Consider the following 24865-nt stretch of genomic DNA (forward strand, 5'->3'; position numbering starts at 1 on the left):
CTAATATCTCGAGAAATACACTTCCAAATGAGAAACCAAAAAACAGGTTTTTAATATTTTTCGAAAACCTATCGATAAACACCAAAAATGACCCTCCAACCAACCCCCACTTTTTATTGCAGATTCAAATTCGTCATGAAGAATTAAGCAACATTTATTCGAAACATTTTTTAAAATTGCTGATAGATAGGGCTAATAAATCGTATTTTTCCAATTAAAGCGCCATCTATCAATAATTCTAAAAAATGTTTCGAATAAATGTTGCTTAATTTTTCATGACGAATCCGAATCTGTAATAAAAAGTGGGGGTTGCTATTTAAGATTTTAAAGTTACCCCCCCACCTCCAGGGGGTGGGTTGGAGGGTCGTGTTTAGTGTTATTCGATAGGTTTTCGAAAAGTATTAAAAACCTTATTTGGTTTCTCATTTGGAAGTGTATTTCTCGAGATATTAGACCGCTTCTACAATTTACCTAGGGTATCAGGATAAATCGTTTTTCTCAATTATAGCGTCATCTATCCACAGTTCGAAAAAATGTCTTGGATAAAAGTTGCTTACTTTTACATAACGAATTCAAATCTGCAAGAAAAACTAGGGGTTTCCATTTGAGATTTTAAAATTACACTCCACCCCACCTCCAGGGGGTGTAGTGGGGGTTGGTGTTTGGTGTCATTGGATAGATTTTTGGAAATGATTGAACACGTATTTTTCAGTTTTTCGATCCGATGTTTAGTTCGCGAAATATTCGACCGTTCCACTACTTTTGGGACACCCTGTATAATCACAGAACAGTATAATGGTAGGGGAGCAAAGTATGCTAAATTTGCAGTCACTCGAGCGTTATGGGGACCTATTTTTGTTGTGATTATTAGGTCCTAAAACCAAAAAAAGTTTTACCAAAAAAAGTAAAATTTTCCGAGGACTTTTCCATTTTTAATTTAATTTTCCATTTCCAACAATCGTTTTTCCGATTATAGCGCCATCTATTCATAATTCGAAAAAATGTCTCGAATAAAAGTTGCTTATTTTTACGTCCAAATCTTCAATAAAAATTTGGGGCTTCCATTTAAGATTTTAAAGTCCCCACCCCACCTCCGTGGGGGGTCGTGTTTGGTACAATTCGATAGATTTTTCAAAAACATTTTGAAAGTGTATTTTGCAGTTTTTCGATCTGATGTTCATTTTGTGAAATATCGCGGGGTTTGTATTTAAAATTTTAAATTTACCCCCCAGCCCTCACCGTGGGGTGTCATTTTTAGTACCATTCGATAGATTTTTGAAAAATATTGAAGACGTATTTTTTAGTTTTTCGATTTGACGTTCATTTCGCGAAATATTCGCTTTTTTTGTGAAACTTTTTGACTCGCCCATTTCCTTACGCCCGCTCCCGCTCAAATCGTAAGAATAAGAATTTTGAAATATACACTCTTTTGCATGTACGTAATTACCTTATCCTTTCTGACAATTTCGAAATTCGAGTATTTTTAAGGATAGATTTTTCTACGGACCCCCCTTAACGAACTTCCCTGTGCCCTGTGTTAAGAGCCAATATAATGGTAGGTCTACTGGTGTACATCTACAGGGTACGTGGTTTTTCCCCATATGATAATCTGACGTAACTGCAAAAATTCCCGCTTGGGCTCCCCTACCTACAATATTATATATGTATATGTAATGTAGTAAAGTAAGTAATGTACTACATTTTTGTACTATCATTTCATAATTTTTGTTTTGATTATTTTTTGTGGGCCGATCCCGGCGGTACTGCAATACCGGGCCAACCCGTGATAGAAGTGGAGCAAGCCCCTTAACCTTCCATCTATTTCCAAAAATCAGTTTAATATACTGGCCCCGCATGCGGGGCGTATCAGATATTAAGCTGATAAGAACAGATACTACACTTTGATCTTAGCCAGAGGCCGAGAAGCGATACCAGATAATTTTCTGCCAACAGTATACCCCAACAATTGCTACTCGTACATCGGTAAGCGCGCGCTAGCGCCATCTATGAGAAAAAAACTTGATAAAAAAACATACAGTACAAAAATGTAGGGTTTTTTTAGATAACAATTTTATTTTTTCTTTCATTAACTGTAAACTGTAACTGTATCTATTTATCATTTTTGAGTTACATGGAGAAAAAGGAAGATTGTAACGCTTTAGACACACGGGCGATTTTTTACGGCGCCCATTGGTTTGACTACCTCCTCCACCAATTTTAGATGAAATCAAAGGAGGTAGTCAAACCAATGGGCGCCGTAAAAAATCGCCCGTGTGGCCAAAGCCTAAGGCTACGGCTCCACGGGCGGGAAATTGACGCTAGCAGTAGCAGTAAAACGAACTTAAGGTTCCGCAGAACGGAATAGGAATAGCCGAACTGTACCGACTACGCACAAGTCCTGTAGTCGGTACAGTTCGGCTATTCCTATTCCGTTCTGTGGAACCTTAAGTTCGTTTTGCGGCTACTGCTAGCGTCAATTTCCAGCCCGTGGAGCCGTAGCCTAAGGCTACGGCTCCACGGGCGGGAAATTGACGCTAGCAGTAGCAGTAAAATTAATTTAAGGTTCCGCGGAACGGAATAGGGATAGCCGAACTGTACCGACTACAGGACTTGTGCGTATTCGGTTCAGTTCGGCTATTCCCATTCCGTTCCGCGGAACCTTAAGCCGTAAAACGAACTTAGGGTTCCGCGGAACGGAATAGTCGAACTGTACCGACTACAGGACTTGTGCGTAGGCGGTTCAGTTCGGCTATTCCTATTCCGTTCCGCGGAACCTTAAGTTCGTTTTACGGCTACTGCTAGCGTCAATTTGTCGCCCGTGGAGCCTTAGCCTTAAGAAAATCTAAAAATGCGCTCTATAATTTGATCTTATTTTTTCAAAAACCATGCATTTTAAACCCGTCCAACTTGTTGAGTCCAAACTCCAAGACAAAAGTGGCATAGATAATAATATATTATGTTGTTTCTCGAGCTATTCCCTACTCACTGTGACAATATCAAGGAAATTAATGCAGTAGGATATGTACACTACAACCGTTCGTACAACCACATGATCTAAAAATAATCTAATAAAAATAAAACACCGCGATGTGTTTTTTTTGTGCAAATACCCACTGCAAAATTTTTTCTGGCGCACAAAAAAAACGAGAAGAGAAACCGATAACGTTCATCGCTTGTTTTAAATAATAATTAGAAACAGAAACCAGAAACGAAAGTATCTAATTTATGACAATTGACAATCAATCAAACATCAAATCAACAATTACAAGGAAAAGGAAAGTATAAAGATAAAGTATAAGTTCAGCTTTTATTGTTTGCCCTTGCCATATCGATACTTATTAGGTGAATATCGAACATCCCTACCCTTGCCCCATAAACCTTAAATTAAATGTAAATTGTAAAATAATAATCATTATATAATAAATATACCAATTTACATAGAAGTGGTTTTACTTCTTGTTAGAGTTTTTTAACTATATGGTATACAGCCAACCTAGGGAACTTCCCTTTTAGTTTAATAATCATTTTTATTCAATTCAAATGTACTGGTACTTTTTATAACAATATTTTTTTTCTACAACCGTGTTAAAAAGCAATTTTTAGCACTCCATACGAGCGTTAAAAATGCTACTTTAAGGCACTAGTTCTTTAAAATTTTTAAGGCACTGCAGTTCGTATTGACCGTATAGGCAATTTTGATGTAATGTCAAAAAAATATAAAAATGCAATGTCAGTCAAGTTCAAGTAAAAGTTTTGTATTTGTAGATATTGTCCTGTAATTACGTTTGTAGAAAAAATATTGTATGTATGATATGCGTGTTAAAAAGTACATTTTTAAGGCACTTAACACTTATTTATGCAACTATTTAAATATAAATTAGAAAGAAAATTATTTTCATCCTAATCTCATATTATTTAACGACGTTCTACACCTTCGGCAAAGAATTAAAGATTTGCATGAAATTTTAGTATGTTATAGTTTACTTCAAAAAACTAAGACTTGATTTTAAAAAAATTGTTTTACCGTGCCGTTTAATTATTATTAAGGGTCCAAGTTAAATTTTAACATGGGCTCTTAGGGAGCGTTCAACTATTACGTAATTTTTGAAGATTTTTAACCCCCCCCCCCCTTCGTAACGCACTCTTATGAGAGTTTAACTATTGCGTAACGCAATTTTTGAAGATTTTTTACCCCCCCCCCCCTCCCAACAGGCGTTACGTAATACTTGAACGGTCCCTTATGGGAATTCTTAAAAAGTTAATTTGACAATTTATGATTTTTAATTATTTGTGCTTAAATTAAAGGTTTTCTTGTAAGGAATAACATATTAAAAAATGAGGATTGTTTACCTTTACCATACAATGTACAATTTATTTTTAATTTATTTATTATTATTAATTCCGTAATTTATTATAATTTATTTTTTATAAAGTATTCAATATTGATGATTTGAGTATTCTGCTATATAAAGCATTGTTTCCAACTTTCGCTTGCATATAAGTTTGCCCCCTTTCCTCTGAGAGGCATACCCTGCAACGAAGGTGTAGAACGTCGTTAATTCAATCAATCCTTTCCAAACTAAATTATGTTTAAATTCTTTAAAAATTCGCAACCACTCAGACTGCCACATACCCATTGCTTATCAACAGAATTGATAAGTGAACGATCATCGTTGACAATGTTAAAGATCGTAAGATTTTCGACATGTCTGCCTCACGCTCAGAGTACGAAGCTATGTCTCCTCATCATGGTTGCGATAACTCTACAGTTGAGTAGAGAGTATGTGAAGATATACTACAGAAATGATCCTGTGAAGTATGATCTTGATTCAAATTTGGCGCGCCGAGGTAGCTACCAACAAAAGTAACGATTTACTGAATACTACGTTAGTAGCGCCATCTACAAAGACCTCGATGAACTATATGCATCGGTCTAATATAGATTTCTACTAATACTTAAAAAAATAATCCATTTTCTTGAAATTCAATATTACAAAACAATTGAAAAATGCTGAAATGTAGTATGTACTTTTCTTTATTTTATTTGAGCATTTTAACAAGACAGTAATAGGTAATTGTAATTATTGTTTTCAATTTAAATCTAAAAAAACCGTTCTAAAACTGTTTAGGTTAGGTAGTAGATTTTTCAGCATGAAGGTCAAGTACGAATTTTAGATGTTACCTTTTATAATAATATTCGTAAAGATGATTAGTTAGTAGACAGTAGATTATGATAATGGTTAGTAGAGAAAACCCATTCGGTTAACTGAGACCAGATGATATTTGATACTTTTCAGACACAAATTTTTCAGAAGCTTTGTCTTTGAAAAAAAAACACGAATTTACTTTTATAATCGCCGGTTTTAAAGGGGAAGCGTGGACAGTATGAGGAGAGGCAAGAACAAGTTAGCTAACAGGTTTATTTTATTATGCAGGGCCCCCGTAAGGGCTATTGACGCCTGTGTGCAAAAAAGGATTTTGGCGCCCCTTATGGCATTTTGGATCATGTTTTTTTATTTATTTTATTGAAGGTAGGTAGGTAGGTAGGTGCTTGAAATAAAGCAAAAAACTGAACTTTAGAAGTGATAATATTAATTTATTTGTAGACTAAACTAAAATATCAACAAAATGAAACAAATAGAATAAAATCATAACAAAGTACATAAATTCAAATAAATTTCGGTTTCACATCCATTTTAAAGCATTTACTTTTATCTAATGGGTTAGAGACACGTTGTTTATAAAATTTTAAATAATATCCCAAAACTAAAAAGTTTACATATTTTATATACATTTATTTATATATATTTATTTATATATTTATATATATTTATTTATATATATTTATTTATTTATTTATTTATCATTGGGCAAGCCCACTTACAATGAATGTTAAACTATAAATTCATATTTACCAGTATCTACATCTCTGGTTACAATACAAGAAGTTATCGACATAATATAATATTACTCAAGACAAGAGTAGACAAAACCTGAGGTAGGAATGAGTCGAAGGTTGCAAAGAAATTTATGTTATCATATTGATATGAAGTTGTTAAATCCATAGTTAGTGCGATGTATAGGGTCAGGCCCGTTCCGTTCCGACCCGGGGGTGCAAGGTGTGCGAAGCACTCGGCGGCAAATCATGGGGGCGACGCGATCCGCCCTATATATTGAGAACAACTAATTATAAAAATTATAAAAACATAAATATATGATTATAGTTGTACTAATTAGTAACAGAAAGGTTGAATTTAAGAAAATAAATTGTAATTGTACATTTAAATTTCAATTTTTATATAGGTATACAACTTCAGTTCACAACCTGTAGGATCATCATTAAACTTAACCCAGGAACATTTTTTCTCAGAACATCCCACCTTTTTGTGGATGACGAAAAAAAATTATATAGCTATTGCACAAGATTAAACAAATGTATTGTAGCATATGACACCTTAGAAGCGTCGTTTACTGTTAGGTTCAAAGTATGAGCAGCACAAGGTACAAAAAGTGCTCTCGGATTCTCATCAAGAATGCGTTTTTGAAGCCCAACATGCTTTCCTTTCATGTTTGCCCCATTATCATAACCTTGTCCCGTAATATATTTTATATCTAAATTTAATTTTTTCAAAATTTCAGTCACAAATGTATATATCCCTTCCCTGGTAGAGTCTAGTATTGGATTAAACGCAATAAAGCTTTCCTTAACTTCAACCTTTTTTGAAGTGGTGTTAAGGACCACATACCTCAGAACTAGTGTACAATCTAATATTATTAAAAAATATTTTGAACTGCGAACCATTTCTAAAATATTATTTCTTACTTTAGACGACAATAATTCAATTATTTCATTCTGTATTTGCATGCCTAAATAATGAGTCATTTTAACAGATTGTTTTTGGGAGTTACACACACGGCTACCGTGCTGTCTCATAACTGAATCAAAAGAGGCAATCATCTCAACAGCTTTTAGAAAATTTCCATTGTCATGTTCAAAAAGTAATTTAGAAGAACCTTGAAATGCTAGGCATTGTGTAGATAAATACTTAACAATCGCAATAATTCTTTCCAACACGTCGGGCCAATATTTTTTTTCATTTCTAAAATCCGCAGGTGATGAGCATTAACAGTAATAGATGTCTCCATCATTTTTTTTAAATTAACCCAAGTGTTCATGTAACTGTTGTGTAAAATTGACATTTCGTGTCTCTTCATTAGCAAAGACAAGTGTTGCCAATCCGATAATCCATTTGCATCACAAAAAGTGTTACGAGTTTTAGAAAACAACTTACAGAAAACAACAGAAACAAAATACAGACTCTTTAGAAATAGAGTAAATAAGCCAAGTTCTATCGACTTTTTCTCTATTTGCTAGATTTCTTACAAAGTAATCGCATGAAAACTTTCTCTTGTCTTTATTATTAGGAAAGCTACAATTAGTGTCAATCAAGGGCGGACCACGTTTAACCAATATTCTTGCTATCTCATTGGTGATTCTTTCGGGCCACAAACCAGGGTCGGACGGAATTATATCGACACCAGTCTCATTAAAGCCTTCATCGAAAGTGTCACTTGTAGCAGGTATTTCTATTTCGGTACTTGAAGTGGATTATTAAGTTGTGTAGACGAGGATGGTGTCATCGCTTCATCGGGCTCTGAATCACTAGAAGCCGTTTTGCTGATACAACCGCCGCCACTTATTGCAGGACCTGATGTTACTGTGGTCGTCTCTATTGAAATTTCAGATGGTCCACTCACAGTTGCTGATATTAGGGATTCAAAATCTTGAGATTCGGCCGCATCGAGAGTCTCCGTGCCCTCCGTGGAATCTTAATTGTTTTGCAAGAAGTGCTTTAAAGATCCAGCCATTTTTTCCCTTTCTTGTAGTCTCAGTTTCTTTTGCTTGCAAAACGTCGCGCCTGAAGGTCTTTTTCTGTCATTCTGAGACAAAAAACTCTGAGGTACTCATGGGAATTAGGAATTAATTTCTAAAGTAGCACAATAATAAGCACCAAGTTTGCATATTTGAGTAGAAAGCAATTTATTCGAGCCCTTTCAGCTTTAAACCCTTTCAAAAACGAAGGCAGAAAAACTACTAAACTAATTTGGGTAATCTTGCATTTTAGGTAGCCGTAAGGTGACAAGAAAAAATGTTTGAATAAAACATGTGTAAGTAAGATTAACAATAAAGTTCTTAACAACTTACTTACTTAAGCCGTCCTTAAGTAAGGTACAAATAAAGACTATTATAAATCCAAATCCAGAACTTTTACCCATACACAAATGTGATTTAAGTTTATATTTATTTTTTTTATTGAGCACGAAAATTGATTGTAAAATTTAAATTTGGCATACACATAGGTACACATAGCTAACATGTCAAAGAAAAAAAGTGATATTTACGGATGCGTGCATTTGTCCTGCCTGGGGATGAGTTTCAGCGGATATGAAGAAATATTCGTTCAAAATAAGTCCGGAAGTGAATAAACCGACTAATTCTAAGCAACTTTTGTTATATAGAGATTTTTCACATAGTCAATAAAAACTTTTAGAGTTATTTGCAAGTGAATATGTTCATTTTTTAATAAAAAAAAAACACGTTTTTATACGATTTTTCGCAAATAACTTAAACTATAAGTATTTTATCGAAGAAACTATTCTTAGATAATAATATAGCTTATAAAAAAGTGAAAAAAAATGGTGTACCTACATAAAATATGAGCTCTGTGGACCCAATAGATGCACAATTATTGTAGCAAATGAAAAATAGGTTATATTCGTCAAATTCCAAATCAAATATTTCAACGTGAAATAACCAAAAAATTGAGCACTTTTCGGGGAAAACTCGTAACAATCTTTTTAAAGTGTTCAAAAAAGCTTTATTCTTGTTTTTTAAAAAAGTTTCTAGCATCCGAAATCAGTAAGTTATTACGCTCAAAATAAAGTTGGTCCCTTTTTTTTGGTAAAAAAGTATCGTGAAAATCTCCTAATTAGCATCCCAAATGAAATTAACAGTTACCGCTTCACAAGTTACTGTACTTATGTATTGTTTCTATATGACCTGTACGATTTGTCGTGAAAGTGCTTATTTTTGAAAGGGCTGTAGTTGAAAGGGATTAAGCGATTGAAGGGATCGAAAGATCATGGACTATGCCGTACTTGCGTGAATCACCCTGTATATTTAGATTTATGTTTGTAAAGTACCCATTTGGATTTAAAAGTTGACGTGTCCCAGTATTTTTTATAATTTTCTAAAATAAGGACTCAAACAATTTTATTCCATAAGCGATTTCGTTACTTCATATTTTCAAAATTTCACCCTGTATTATGCATAATACACCCTACATGATAGTTCGTTGAAATCAGGTTGTTACGCAGCTTTTAAAAATATAAAAATATATAGCGTGCTCCATTAAAAATAAAGCTTATGGACTCTGCCGGACTTGCGTGAATCACCCTGTACACTTAAATTTATGTTTAAAAAGTGTACATTTTTATTTAGAAATCGACATGTCTCAGAGTTTTTTATAATTTTTTGAAACAGGGGCATAAATAATTTTATTCCATGAGTGCCTTGCACACTGTATATTATGAACTAACAAAAAGAGTTTTAGAAAAATATATAAGCTTGTTTGAATTTTTCCGAAACAATGCAAATTTTCATCCTATATTAACTCCTCTATAATTGAAGAGATATTTGGGTAAAAACCATAATTATAAGCACTGTCCTATAAATAAAGGGTTAATGTTTTAAAGTTAAAGAGTTTTAAAAAATATAAGCTTGTTTGAATTTTTCTGAAACAATGCAAGTTTTCGTCCTCTATTGATTCCCCCATAAGTAATGAAAAGATATTTGGGTAAAAAAATAGTTATAATAGCACCATCCTATAAATAAAGGGTAAATGTTGATAGTATAAAATAAGGAACACTTAACATTTTATAAAAAATCAAACCGTTGAAATTGCAGTCAGCACGTATTCAGCACTTATTTTGTTAGAAAAAAAGTAGTAAACAAAATATTAAACAAAATACAAATAACTTTAGATGTAAAAATTAATAGCATTATAGTAATAACTTGTTAGCTACCCTGACATAAGTGAAACCAGAGATTTCTCAAATCTTGTTGATTCGTTATTTGATAGGCGGTTTTAAAATATTGTCGATTTGTCATTTTAGCGCAACACAATCTGAGACAATAAAATTACCGCCTACACACTATATTATTGCTCATCCAATGTATGTTTATATTTTTCCCATGAAATCAGCAGATCAGCACAAAGCTACAATTTATTTTGCATTAGGTATTTTTCTTATCTTACAGTTTTGTCTACGGTGTAGGGAGTGGGTGTCTGTTATTTTTATGGGATTTTTTTATTTTATATATAACAAGAATTTAAAGATTAATAATGTCATCCCATACAAAACTGAACTATTTAATTTCTCAGCTTTTATTTTAAAATTAATTTTTGGTTTTTGTTTTTTTTTACAAATTTTTGCAATTTTTGATCTTGGATTTTTGCGCCCCTAAAGGATGGCGCCCGTGTGCATTTCACACTTTGCACATATGGTAGCGGGGGCCCTGTTATTATGTATAATTATGGAGCATGGGAAGCATATGCATCGGAACAATATGGGAAGCATGCAAGAAGAAGAAGCAGTGACTCACGAAGAACAAGAGGAAGACCAAACGAAACATGGGATGATGCGATAACAAAAATATTAAAGAATCGTGATAAGGCTTGGAAAGAAGCCAAGATTTTAGCTAGCAACAAAAAAGAATGGAGCAGATTTTAAGGAGTTGTTTGTTATCTCTACACCTTTTACGGTGGCAGGGATTATGATTATATATAATTTTGGAAGTGGGACAAATGCCAGACAAATGAAGAATAACAAGCAGTATATTATTATATTAGTAGGTACCCGTTTATAAAAACAAAAGAGATATACAATGGACAAAATACAGGACCATAAAACTAGTAAGTCACACCATGAGAATATGGGACAGATGAGTAACTATACAGTGAGCACGTAAAGGTTGGAATAAATTCATTTTCTTGAGAATGGATGATTTTGGAAAAAAATCCCGAAACAGGTCAATTTTTATTTTTAAATTGCGACTTTTTGGCATATATATCATACTAGTGACGTCACCCATCTGGGCGTGATGACGTCATCGATGCTTTTTTTAAATAGGAATAGGGGTAGTGTGATAGCTCACTTGAAAGGTAATTTAATTCTCTATTCAGTAATATAACCATTAACATAATTATTTATACAGGGTGTCCAAAAAAATTGTTTTAGATTAAATTTACTGACATAAAAAGAAGAATACAAGTAATTTATTTAATTCAAATACATTTTACTGCTCTCAGAAAACAGATAAAAATGTTTATTTGAAAAATAATCATTGCTTTTCGCTTAAATTAAATGTTCAAACTGTCAAGAGGAAGGTGGGTGGCTGCTTTAATACTGAATTTAAGCAAAAGACAATATTTATTTGTCAAATAAACATTATTTCCTGTTTTCTGATAGGAGTAAAATGTATTTTAAATTAAATAAATTACACACATTCTTCTTTTTATGTCAATAAATTTAATCCAAAAAAATTTTTTTGGTGCACCCTGTATAAACAATTATGTTAATGTTTATATTACTGAATAGAGAATTGAATTACCTTTCAAATGAGCTATCACAACACCCCTATTCTCATTTAAAAAAATCGTAGATGACGCCATCACGCCCAGATGGGTGACGTCACTAGTATGATATATATGCCAAAAGTCGCAATTTAAAAATAAAAATTGACCTGTTTCGGGATTTTTTTCCAAAATCGTCCATTCTCGAGAAAATTAATTTATTCCAACCTTTACGTGCTCACTGTATAGACGAATGCGTGACGAAACCGAAATACATAGCCAATAATCGGTTTGGCTTTATGCAAAAATAGATCAACAACAGATGCAATTTTCATTATAAGGCAGTTGATGGAAAAATACCCACACGAATAAAGAGACAAACGCCCATAAGGTATTTATTGATTTTAAGAAAGCGTATGATAGAGTTCCTCGGAAGATTCTATGGTGGGCGCTCAATAAGAAATGAGTTCCCGGTGAATAGATTAAGATTGCCAGAGATATGTATGAGGGAGTTACAACTAGTGTTAAGGCTGTATGACACTATGCATTTTCTTGTATCATTTCTTGTACGTACATTTGTGCCCTGTATGACACTATGCAAGTTCTTGTATCGAAAAATGTATGAAATTCGGCACGTGATTGGTCGAAATTTTGTTTGTCACCCTGTGTCACGTTACATTGGTATGGTAGTACTGCGTCTACAGCTGATTTTAAGGATTTTATAACATTTATAAACTTGTTAATAACTTATAAATTTAACATTTTAATGTTAACCAGAATTTTACATTGACTGTTTGAGGATGATTATTTGTGTTTTTATTTTCTTTTGATATTTGTGCTAAAATATTTGCATTAGAATTATCTTCAGTTTGATCCAAATTAAGAACTATTGTATTTTCCTCTATTAAAAAAATTATACAACATGAAACCCAAAGTTATAGCACAGTGTTATAGTTTGAACTTTACTAGGAGCTAAATATATGGTTATTAGTAGAACAGTAGTCCATACCAAACGGTATATTAAGTATCAATAAAAGATTTATAAAATATAATATCTACAAAAACACAAATAAATTCATCAAGATATATTATGATCACATTTTCATTTCAGCCGCCATTGCCATTATGACATTTTAGATGTTTTACCAGCAGGTTTTACGTTTTTGCTCTTGGCAAAAACGTAATTTGTCGAGCAGAAATTTCGCTAATTTCTGCGCAGAAATTGGCGCAGTTCTTGTACAAGAATCTGTGTCCGACTCAAATTCTTGTATCTGTGTATGATACTATGCATTTTTTTGACATATCAGAAACGATACAAGAAAATGCATAGTTAGGACAGGTGTGGGAGATTGATAAATTTCATGTGAAAGTAGGATTGCCCCGAGGCTCAGTGTGTTTAGTCATTATTTATTCTTATTAGTTTAAATCAGATATAACAGCGAAACTATACAGGATAACATTCGCCCTGGTGCTTATTTTAGGCTGATGCTGTAGTATTAGTATAGAACAGTGAACAAAAACTGGAAAAGTGAAGACAAGCTATTTGAGGTAACGATGTATAACTTAATAGAATAAAAACATAATACATTAGACATGTTCCTTTAAAGACCGAGTTACATACTACAAATAAAATGACAACTCTGGATGGTGAAATGATTGTGGCAAGTAACAGTTTTAAGTACCTAGGATCCGTCCTACAGGAGTAATGGTGAAATAGATGGGGATACACGCTGTAGGGTTGGATGGATAAAGTAGAAGGAAGCGAGGGTGTGTTGTGTGACAGGAAAATTCCAATAAAGCTGAAGGGACAACAATTCTACAAAACTTGTCTAAAATGTTGCAGTAGTAGTATAAACTAATCACGTGCAGATGAACGGAATTGAAGAGACCTTTAAAAGGAATTGAAATTGGATCCAAAGACTTTCTACATCTTTAGCGATCTTACAATACATTCTGGTCTCGAAAGGACTTCTCATCGGACTGATGGGTACCTTATACCCTAGGGTTCCTGAGCTAAGGGAAAACCTTGCTTAGAACCAAATTTTGACAGATTTTTTACACCTTCATCAGTGCATTTCTCAGTGCGATCAGTGCAGATCCGTAACCGCTTTGAGAATATGACGCAATGAGTCGCAGTCTTCATTGAAGTGCATATCTTTTCGTTGGGCCGACAAATATTCTGTAGGCCACGCTTATGAAGTACGAAATACCGAAATGCCAAACGCTAATTAAACGTTATGATAAAAACTGTTTATGTTTTGGTTCCCTCAAGCAGCAAATATTGAATAAACCAAAGCGAATAATTACACAAAACTATGAAAATATATTTATTTAAAATAAACATTGTTGGTCTCTGTATTAACTCCCTGCCCTGGCTTAAATTTTAGCACCTTCTTTCTCTTCTATGGAAGAAATATCACTTCCGAACTATTATATAGTTTAATCTCGGCCCCAATAATGAGTATCAACAGGTTTATCGATTCTGTAGATTTCTTCGCCAACGTTGAAATATCCCAAGTATTCTACAGTGTCTGGTGTTGTATCATAGTGGTAATGACCAGCCTCGTTGTGATGACTAAAACTGTGGAAATGTTGTACACGCAAGTCAAGGTCCTAAAACGATAATAAAGAAGGATTAACGAAATCTTGAAATTGTTGTTTATGAATAAAAGCAGACATTACCCCACCATCGCTATTCACCAAAGTACCAACGGCAATAAGGGGGGCTGACATATTATAGAATTTGAGCCATTGGTTTAGCATCTCTTCGTTTTCTATGGGGGTCTTTGAGAAGTCGCGCATTACGTGCTGTTTCGCTTTGCCTTCTTTAAGCAGGAACACTCCACCAAGACCTGAAATAATAATAAAAAATACCTATATATTAAATTGCATTGATAGTAAAAGAACTGTAAGATAAACAAGTAAGAGTATGTGGTGGGCACGAGAAAAAGTAAACATATACATAGGTACATTAAAAAATTATTCTTACTCGAATGAAGACATGTTATTTAAACCACGTTTGGGCTTAAGCCTCTTTAAGGTGAAGTATCTCCCTTCTTGTGGGAGCGTAAGGCAAGCCGCACATCAACGAAACATGAAACGTAAAATACGTTTCATAAAAATTAAATACGGCTAAACAAATCTTGAAGTCCGCCTACCAATGAAACGAGTGTGATTCATGCTCATAACACATTTTTATTTTCGGAAAGTTTCATAAATGGCCGGACCTCTATTTGTTTAGCAGTGTTTTATTTCAATGAAACGTGATTTACGTTTCATGTTTCTTTGATGTGCGGCCTGCCTAAGAGGGGGACTTGCAAGAGTTATGCATGGTGGAGAAACAAATACAGCTAGTGGAATGGGGGACTTAGAAGGTGGTTAGATTTAGCTTAGCAGCTAGGAGAGAGGAGTCTAAAGTGAAGAATCCTGCTCAAACCAACCAAGCGATGAATATGCAAGCGATGTTACTTTGGAAATGGCTCTAGGTCAGTGTTTGTGGGATGCAGCTTATATTATCTGCGATATCTAAGGGGAGAGAGGAAAGTAACGAATACCAATATATCAAAAAATAAAACCCCATGGTTTCGAGAGGAAGTGAAGATAAAATGTGAAGAAAAGAAGAAAGCCTTTTTACAATACAGAACACAACAGACACAACAGGCATACAACAACTATAAAAGAATTAGAAACGAAACAAACACTTTAGTCAGACAAATAAAAAGAGAACACTGGGAGAGTTTCTCAAAACAGATGGAACACGACTTCTACGGAACACAAAAGGAAATATGGAGAATGATCAGAGGACAAAGGAAAGAGATCAACGAACTAATAAAAACGAAACACATTCAGAAGGAAACTTGGGCAGACTATTTTCGATCTCTGTTTGCTAAAGATAACGATAACGAACCACCAACACCTGAAGTGACAACAAACGAAGAAATAAATATTGAAGAAGCAGAGGTAACGGAAGCATTAAGGAAATTAAAAAATATAAAATCACCAGGAGAGGACAGAATATCGAATGAACTCCTAAAGTATGGAGGACAAGACCTGACCAAACAATTATTAAAACTAATCCAAAAAACAATAGAACAAAACAGAATACCACAAGAATGGAGATCAAGCATCCTAATACCTCTCTTCAAAAAGGGAGAAAAATCGGACCCGGAGAATTACAGAGGAATTAATTTATTAAACACAACACTAAACTTAACGACCAAAGTGATAACAAACAAACTGAATAAAATTATAACGTTAGCAGAAGAACAACAAGGTTTTAGGTCGGGAAGATCATGCACCGCCGCTATATTTATAATGAGGCAGGTTCAAGAAAAATCGTTAGAGTACAACAAACCGGCATACTTATGTTTCGTGGACCTTCAGAAGGCATTTGACAGGGTCAAATTAAAGGACGTTATCCATTTATTGTACACAAGAGAGGTACCTCTAGGAATAATTAAAACGATCGAAAATATCTACCAGAACAACACAATAAAAGTAAAAGTAGATGAAGAACTAACTGACCCAATTGAAGCTGGCAATGGGATAAGACAGGGAGATTCCCTGAGTCCTCTGTTGCAGTGCCGGTTTAACCTAACTTCGGGCCCTGGGCGCTGAATATTTAGGGGCCCCCTTACTTGCTATTCGTTGTCAGATTTTTTTACAAGAAAACACATTCATGTATTTATACCCCTAAAATCCATACACAATTTTTAGCAAACAAGAAGAATAGCAAACGTAAAAATATTCCAAAAAATACATTTAAAAATGTATAAGAAAAAACAGAAAGTTGCACAAAACAACACATGGCAAACAAAAAAATATATTCTAAAAAATACATATCACAAAAATTAGATCACTTTTTTGCTTGATTAGGCATTTTAGCAATCTGTCAGATGATACTATCACAATTCAGTTGCTCCAGGTCTTCATTTTCTATAATACAATAGTGATATGCGTCTATGATTTTCTTGACCCAAATTTGGCGTTAAATATATTTTTATTCTTTTTAAAGCCGAAAAAGCCGCTCGTCTGATGCATTAAAAGTTGGTATCGTGAAATTAATTTGCAGTAAAGGTAAAATATTGGGAAATGTTACCTTTAGGTACAATATTTACATCCTGGATGATACCAAATTTTATAAATGTTTATTTAACTTCTGGCATAATGTTATAGAATGGGTAATTTCATTATGCAAGTTCTCTTTGGTTTCATCATCATATTTTTTTATATTTCACATATAAAGTATTAATTGACGTCTTGACTGCTTCTTTATCTAGCGTAGAAAATCATCTAACAGCTGATGTAACATCTTTGTAGCATATATCCTAGTCTTCGCAAAAAAAATATTTTTGGATTCTAGTTCAATTTCGCTTGACATATTTCTTACGTCTCTAACAAATCTCAAAATAGATGCCATTATTTCTACTCCAATGGACACGTTTAAGTCCACAGTTTCTTCACGTTCACGTATTGCTTTTGCATTAACTCGTTCCAAAGTTTTTGTCCAAATCAGTGTCAATAGAGCTGTCTCAAAGATTTTATTCTGCATTGTCTTGGCTTCATTTTTAATTGCTAATTTTTCGTCTCTGTTATTGCTTAACTGGAAAATATAAGTTTGATGGATCCCTAGTTTTTAACTAAAGCATTTACAGTGTCAAAAGTTTCTACAAGCTTTGATTTCATTACTTTAAAAAATTAATTGCAAAGGACATCGCACACATCTTATGGAAAATATAATGTCACTCAAATTCAATAAAATTTATACCAATAGATTCGTTTTAAATTAACGATCAAATCTTATCATTGCGCCAACTCTGTATTTTCAAAAATAAGAGCAGAAATTGATATAAATAAATCTGAAATCAAATGGGTAGGTACATAAGTTAGAGAGAGAAAAAATATTTTAAAATACCCAGATTTTCGGTACTCCATAAATCAGCGGATTAGTTTCACTAATCCGCTTAGGCCCAGCGGGATTTAAGCTGTTATGAATAGCACTCAGAGCAATAATGATTGTAAACTAACATTGACTCCAAAAATGTGATTTCGATAAACTTGAGACAGATAGCTAACTGAACCTTTTCAGTTATTCGCATTCCGTTATAAATGCTCAGCTAAGAAGTAGTCAAATTTAGCCAAGTATACAAGACAACTGTAATTTCCTTTATGACGACTCGTTTAATCCTCATTGCATCAATGGAAAGCTAGTCCTTGAGAAGCAAGTCATTTAGTAGTGACAACAACTCTTCTTAGGACGTTTATCCAATAGTTAGCTTCGCATTTTACTTGCTCTTCCAGGACAGCGTCTATAACTCCAATCAATGATGATCTTGTTATTAAATGTAACCATAGAGTTCAGATGAAATTTACTTTCTTCGTGAGATTTTAGCAAAATATTCAAATGTTTCCAGTGGGTCCATCCAAACTCAGTTAAACTATTTTTTCAATTGAAAATAATTTGCACGGGTAACAATAAACAGCTTTAACACTTGCGCCGTATATTAGCTAATCTCTCTTTTCTTTGCCTCCATTGGGCTTTCCTCTATAAAAGTTGCTTTTATTTAATCTTCTATAATAAGCTTTTTCTCCATCTTCAAACATGTTTTTATAAGGTTCTAAGAAATCACAACTGCTAGAAAATTTAACATGTTAATTTCCCCAAAAAAGACTAAATGCATGGTTATAACAGCAGATCTAATAAGGTGTAAATTAGAGCTGGAGGGTCAAATAATAGAACAAGTCATGGTGTTTAAATATCTAGACATCACACTATGCAGCTACGGAAAGCTCGAAACAGAAGTGGAAGATCAGGTGAATAAAGCAAACAGAGCCTCAGGTTGCCTGAATGAAACAATATGGAGAAATAAACAACATCGGAAAAGAAGTGAAAGGCAAAATTTACAAAACAGTCATCAGACCAATGACATACCCGGCGGAAACACGACCTGATACAGAAAAGACAAAAAGAATGCTAGAAACAGCAGAGATGAAAACATTGCGAAAAATCGATGGTAAGACGCTGTGGGATAGAGCTAGAAGTGCAGATATACGAAGGAGATGCAAGGTGGACAACATTAATAACTGGGTGAAAAGCAGAAGAGTATAATGGAACGGCCACATAAGCCGAATGACAACAAATAGAGTAGTAAGGGCGGCGAGAGACGGTTCCCCAATAGGAAGACGATCAGTGGGAAGACCATGAAAAAGATGGAATGACAACTTACTGGAGGCACATTGAAAAACAGACAGAGTAATGTCTATATAAAAAGAAGAAGAAGAAGAAAGAAGATATCTAAGGGGGATTTTTCTAGGATATCGTAATACTCATCAGGAAGTTCGCTTCTGGCCAAATACGTAGAAGATTGGCTGGAGGGAATGGAACTTCGTTTCTAGGAGGCCTGGTGAGTATGTAACCTAATCGGTGGCATGGTGTTTTAAAGATCTCTTTTTAGCTCTAGTGTTACGGTTACGATAGAGCTACCTACCATACGTAGTATGTATTTGTTGCTGAGAGAATGAATTCTTTCCTGTACTGTGTGAAGTTTAGCAAGTGGATATACCAATGCTGACGGGTACCACCACTCCTTTTACTGGCAAAATTGATACTCACCCACTAATTCCTTATATTCTTCCACTATGGCTTTCCTTATCGATGTAATGAAGTTATCTTCACCTGTGCGCTTTTTCACGTGCACTTTAAGAACCTGTGGAATAAAATACATTGTGATTAGTAAATAAATGGTTCTATTATATCATAGAAAATTGTCTTAAAAACTCTAGTACTCTAGTACATTTCGTGGAAAAGTTTACATACCTTTCCAGGTTTTCCTTCCGATACAAAGAAATTTGCAAGTAAAGCTACTCGAGTCTCTTCTTTTGGGATGGATTTTTGTTCGGACTTATCGTCATTTGCGTCAACTTTGGATATTTTAGTCTCTTGCCTAATTACAGTTCCACTTTTAATCAAAATGTCATAGATACCCTAAAAAAAATTGAGTATATAGCCTAGTTCCCAGACAACCAAACGACGTTTTTATAACGTAGATAACACGTTATAAAAATGACCAATTGACGTGTTTCTATGACGTAGTACTGACGTTGAAAATCACGTGTATTTGTCTCATCGATTTGACGTCATAATTGTGACGATTTTTAAACGTCATAGTACCTACGTTTTTTTCATGTCCAGATTATGACGATTTTCAAACGTCAAAAAGATGACGATTTTTACACGTCGCCGTCAGTAAAATCAAGTCTTTAATATTTTCAAAAAGTGACCTCTGCCGGATGTTTCAAAATAGTATGAAAAATAGGTAACATGAAAATGTAGGCTAATTAAATTCGATAACACATAATTAGTTCATGAACAGAAAATATACATCAAAAACAAATAAACATAACCTCAAATAGTTGACAAGAAGAATTACTGCATTAAACTAACTCACTGAGCAAAAACGAATAAAAATCTCTCAATTAACACGTTTCTTCAACTAAATATCTAAATGAAAACACGTAAACACAAGACACAAAACACGTAAACAATAAATGAGAAATTTCTTATGAACAACGTTATAAACGAAATTGTTTTGAGTCAATACAAACAAGCTTTTTAAGCTCCTCCCAATTTTGTGACGTCAGATGTGGCTGTCTAAAATGAAAACGTTTTTTAAATGTATTTTAATGTCATTAATCTTAGGTATTTAAAATCACCTACAAAAGACGTACAAAGCTGACGTTTCCTCGACGTTATATGACGTCACTTGATTGCCTGGGTTGTAAGAGGCCCCAAAAAATATGCAAAAAGGTTTGCTACTCCTATCTCCGGACTTCTTCCTAAAACTTCCCCTCGTATGGGGTAAAAGCAGAAAACATCGATTTACTTAGAATCTGTACGCCGCGAGGTAAATAATAATGTTTTAGAACAAGAAATATGGCTAAGTAAATTTTGAACAAAAATATTTATTAGCACTTTTTGTGCAGAATGAACAACGAATGAACTACCAGAAACAACGCTTAAAGCGACCGGCGATTTTTAATCTTACTTATGCTGGAGAAATCAAATTTTTTAAATAAAATTTGTGTCAAGTCGACGGTAAAAATTCGATATCTTTTGATCAGGATGTCCTATCCACAAAATACTTTCCAAACCTGCACTCTTCACCTTTAATACGCATTTTGGTTTGTGTCGATAGGACACTCATGATCAAAGGATACCGAATTTTTACGCAAAAATTCTACATACTTCATTCTACAGGAAAAGTGCTAATAAACATTTTTGTTAAAATTATCTCAGCTACCTTTTTTTGCTTGAAACATTTTTTCTACAGGATTCATGATAAATCAATGTTTTCCGTTGCCCACGGAAATCTCTTACGGCTAGACTAATTTGATTTTTGCCTAGAAGTTATGATGGGTACCTTTGGAACATAAAACTAAATATCAAATATTTACCTCACAGTTGCCACCAATGTAGGGATGAGGTCCAGCTCCAGGCCCAATGAGAAATGCAGGATCAGCTTTAGCAAGCTTGACAATATCTTTTACATCATATACTTTATCTCTTTTCACACTAGGCAATAGGTAAGGATTGCCACCTAATTCTATTAATTTGGGGTTTCCACCAAGACCTGAAAACAAAAAGTGTGAACGATTAATTTCAGGATTAGTAATAAACATAAATTAATTTCAGTTATGAGGAATAAAACTAAACAGCAAACAAAAATATATAGAATCATCGATTCGTACATTTCAGCAATTTTGAGTAGATATGTCAGTATATGGAGAACACTTAAAATCCTGTGGACTGACTGGGTCACAAATGAGGAGGTCCCCAGAAGACTGAAGAAGTACCAAAGAGCACTAATACCACCATCAAATCTCAAAAGTTATTACCTCAAAAATATTTGGAAAGTGAGGTCCAGGAAGGAAGTGAGAACTGATGCTAATGGACAATTGGAGGAGAGCAGCCACAGACAGAGATACTTGGAGGCAGCTGCTGCAGGAGGCCAGGGCCTGACTTGGGCTGTAGAGCCATAAGAGAGAGAGAGAGAGAGGTCCAGGAAGAAGAACATCTCAGAACCTGTTTCAACACAAAATCTGTGCAACTTTCCTGCGCTGCTGCAGATAAGATGACGATGATTTGCCATGACGATCACCCACATTTGTGACGGATAGGCACATATCAAGAAGAATATCATTGTTGAAGAACAAAAATGACACAAAACCAATTAAAAAACTGATGTTCCTACTGGGAAATTGAGGCGTTCTTTGCAAAAACCCCATTTGTCATTATATTTACAACATTGAAGATATTTTAAAAAAAGTTATTTAATTGAACCGTATATTATTTTGATGATTACACACAGTTTACAATATAAATAACATTATTTTTTCCTTTGGTTTTTTTATGAAGGACATTTCGCACCCTCAGTGCAAGACTGCAGTAACTCAAAATTTTTATGAAAATGAAGTAATCATGGAATTCGATTGTAAACATCCATAGCTATATCTACCCCCTGTAAAACTTTAGGAACTTTCAAATGCTTAACTGCTAAATATTACAATAACAACAGTTTAACTATTTTGCGTTTTTGAACATAGTTCCGTGCAAAACTGTTGTAACTCTATTGTAACAGAATTACAACAGTTTTGCACGGAACATTGCAATGGCTTCGATAACAAGCAATGAAAGGCACAAAAAAGTAAGATATTTGTTATTTTAATATTTATATCGATCTATGGTGTTTAATTTTAATATACAGCGTGTCTACGTAATTCATTAACGGCCGAGACAATAAACAAAGCTTTACGAGACCAATATATTCATGTAAATTGTATGTCTTTTGTGTGACATCATATTTTCCATAAGATGTGTGCGATGTCGTTTGACCATTTACTTACCAGATTGGATTAAAAACACATAAATTTAAGACTAATTATTTAAAACCAAAAAGTATTTTTTCTCGTGAAAGAAAAAACAATTATCTTAAAACTTGTGTACATATTAACAATACAGACAGGTCAAAAATATCTATTCTCAGAAAACTTGTCATATAAAAACTAAATCCCAAAATTGTATGAAATCATGTTTCAATCAATGTTTCGCCTTTCTGTTGAGAAACAACTATAAAATTGATCAAAATAAAGAAAATGTGAAGTGGACAGATATAAAAATTCTGCAATGTAGAAAAGATATTCCGAACACAATTTTTAAGTATAACTATGATGACGAACTATGAAATTCTTTTAATATAAAAAAATCATCACGGACTACACATAATATACGGGAAGTGCTACTTAAACCTGCCTACAAAGCACAGCCAAAAATTTAAATGGCCAAAAAGAAAGATTTGGTATATTTATGCCATTCGGGTATGATACCAGAAGCCCACCATAGTTATTATAAAAATAATTTGGCATAATATGATGTATGAGAAGAGGACAACAACTAATAGTAAATGTGTCTACACTTTTTACAATGTTCTCCGTGCAAAAGTGTTGTAACTTTGAAATTCTAATACTAAATGTGTACCTATAGTGATTAACAATTTGCTCCGTGCAAAAGTGTTGTAACTTTGAAATTCCTAATTTTTTTTTGCATTAATATTATTTTATTTAAATTTCTATTTTTGGTTAATGTAATATATAGGCTGAAAAGCATGCAAAATCATAATTAAATGTTAATTCTTCTTAAAACTTGGGTCTTATACGAAAATAAACAAAATCATCTTTATCTCGAAACTTACTTAGTATTTTGACTCATTGCAGTCTTGCACTGAGGGTGCGATTTATTCATTTGACATATGGGGTTTTTGCAGTAAATTTTCATTAATTTATAGGAAAAACGATATTTATAGTAATAAACCAAAATAAAAAATGAACGAAAAATACTGACAGCCAAGTGATAAAGTTTCCCGCAAAGACACCAATAGTCATTAATAACTGTGGTTTTGAAGGAAATTGCGCTTGACATATGGGGTTTATGCGGAATCGCCTATATTTTTGTCGCTTATATCTTGGACTACTGTGGTTTTAATGGAATTTTCTTACGCAAGGAATGTAGGTAATTAGTCCTTCAATCCATAGATAGCGCAAGTCCATTTCCGAAAAAAACTGACATAGGTATGGGGTTTTTGCAAAGAACGCCTCAATTGGACAAAAAAGAACCATGGGTATGGATCAAAGGTAGATATACAGTAATGATATCTCTCTATGGAGTGAGGCAAAGTCTTGAGTACTGTGGTTTTGAGAGTACCTACTGCGATGGGTCATAGGTTTGTTTTTGACAACATATATATAAAACAATGAAAAAAAAAATACACTTACCACTTTCTGCTAATGTAAAGGGTTCTTTAGTTAAATCTGGACAGTCCACTACTTCCACAGATACTTCAGCAAAGTTGGTTTGTAAAGATTTTTTAACAACTAAAAGTGAGAATGTCAATAATAAATCAAAATATATATTAATTACTTACATACCTTCAGCAAGTTCTGCTAATGGTGGCACAAACAGTTTTTTGGATTCAACGGGCAAAGTCTGTGCATTTAATGCCATGGTTCTGTAACAAATTTGTTGATAATTTTGGTTAAGATTTAATGAAAAGAGGTATAAACAAGGCAGGGAACTACAATCTTTATTATTATTACTAGTACTGGTGCCTATTATAGATAAACGGAATATTTTTACGACTTGGTTCAAAAGTAAGCAGAATATCAAAGATTTTTTATAGAAAACTCTATATACCTTCCTACATAACTACTTCCTACAGACTTTACAGATCTGATTAACCGAAGTAGCAACATAACAAGGATATATTAAATCTACTCTTTTAACTGTTTTTTTACAGATTTAATGAAACAACTTATTTAAAGTGTACATTTCGATTTAAAAATTTACCTTGCTGATAAAATATAGCTCTATAAACAATAAAAAATCCACGAGTTCCCTACCTTTTAACAGTTAGATAACACAAGATAAGTAAAAGAGATCTCATTTTATTTGAATGTTAAGTGAAAGTATCAAATACACACTGGCTGACCACAAGGATATCAAAATCAAAAGCAGAGAAGTTAGAGATAAATCTAAAAGAAACCAGTTTTGACATTGAAAAAAAAAATTAATGGGCAGAGGGCAGAGTCACTTACCTTCTTTCTAGTCTAGATGATTAAGCACTTCACTGATATCACAACTCAACTAAATTATAATTATTAATGACTTTACTAGTGTA

The 24865-nt window shown here is 33.7% G+C and overlaps 2 protein-coding genes and 2 non-coding genes across 6 annotated transcripts in view; all 4 read right to left on the reverse strand.

The window, feature by feature from the left end:
* The window catches only part of LOC114335137 (gamma-glutamylcyclotransferase), a 44415-nt gene that overhangs the window by 19201 nt on the left and 349 nt on the right, over positions 1-24865 (reverse strand). The gene's annotated exons all lie outside the window — the stretch shown is intronic.
* Positions 1739-1930, reverse strand: LOC126885752 (U2 spliceosomal RNA). Its single transcript, XR_007698452.1, has one exon. It is a non-coding gene; the product is annotated as a U2 spliceosomal RNA (small nuclear RNA).
* LOC114344607 (small nucleolar RNA U3) lies at positions 4613-4826 on the reverse strand. Its single transcript, XR_003654734.2, has one exon. It is a non-coding gene; the product is annotated as a small nucleolar RNA U3 (small nucleolar RNA).
* Positions 13951-24853, reverse strand: LOC114334167 (ester hydrolase C11orf54 homolog). 3 transcript variants are annotated; one of them, XM_028284365.2, is made up of 8 exons: positions 24783-24853; positions 24117-24196; positions 23964-24062; positions 21090-21265; positions 19453-19620; positions 19249-19342; positions 14319-14488; positions 13951-14249 (listed from the first exon to the last, which is right to left on the reverse strand). In XM_028284365.2, the coding sequence occupies exons 2-8, from the start codon at positions 24190-24192 to the stop codon at positions 14076-14078; spliced, it is 957 nt and encodes a 318-aa protein (XP_028140166.2). In that variant the 5' UTR covers positions 24193-24196; positions 24783-24853; the 3' UTR covers positions 13951-14075. The 3 variants fall into 3 exon arrangements, with proteins under 3 accessions (XP_028140166.2, XP_028140101.2, XP_028140038.2); XM_028284300.2 differs by lacking the exon at positions 24783-24853 and adding an exon at positions 24588-24743; XM_028284237.2 differs by lacking the exon at positions 24783-24853 and adding an exon at positions 24382-24455.

This window comes from Diabrotica virgifera, chromosome 5, assembly GCF_917563875.1.
Source record: "Diabrotica virgifera virgifera chromosome 5, PGI_DIABVI_V3a".
Taxonomy (NCBI): domain Eukaryota; kingdom Metazoa; phylum Arthropoda; class Insecta; order Coleoptera; family Chrysomelidae; genus Diabrotica; species Diabrotica virgifera.

Bases quoted from the DNA above. Each gene is read 5' to 3' on its own strand.
- LOC114334167 (XM_028284237.2), bottom strand. From the start codon at position 24,440: ATGTTGCTACTTCGGTTAATCAGATCTGTAAAGTCTGTAGGAAGTAGT. The intron at 21,266-23,963 runs GTAAGTGTATTT...TTTTGTTTTCAG, and splicing joins CTTTACATTAGCAGAAAGTG to GTCTTGGTGGAAACCCCAAA. The intron at 19,343-19,452 runs GTATGTAAACTT...TTTATTCCACAG, and splicing joins CGGAAGGAAAACCTGGAAAG to GTTCTTAAAGTGCACGTGAA.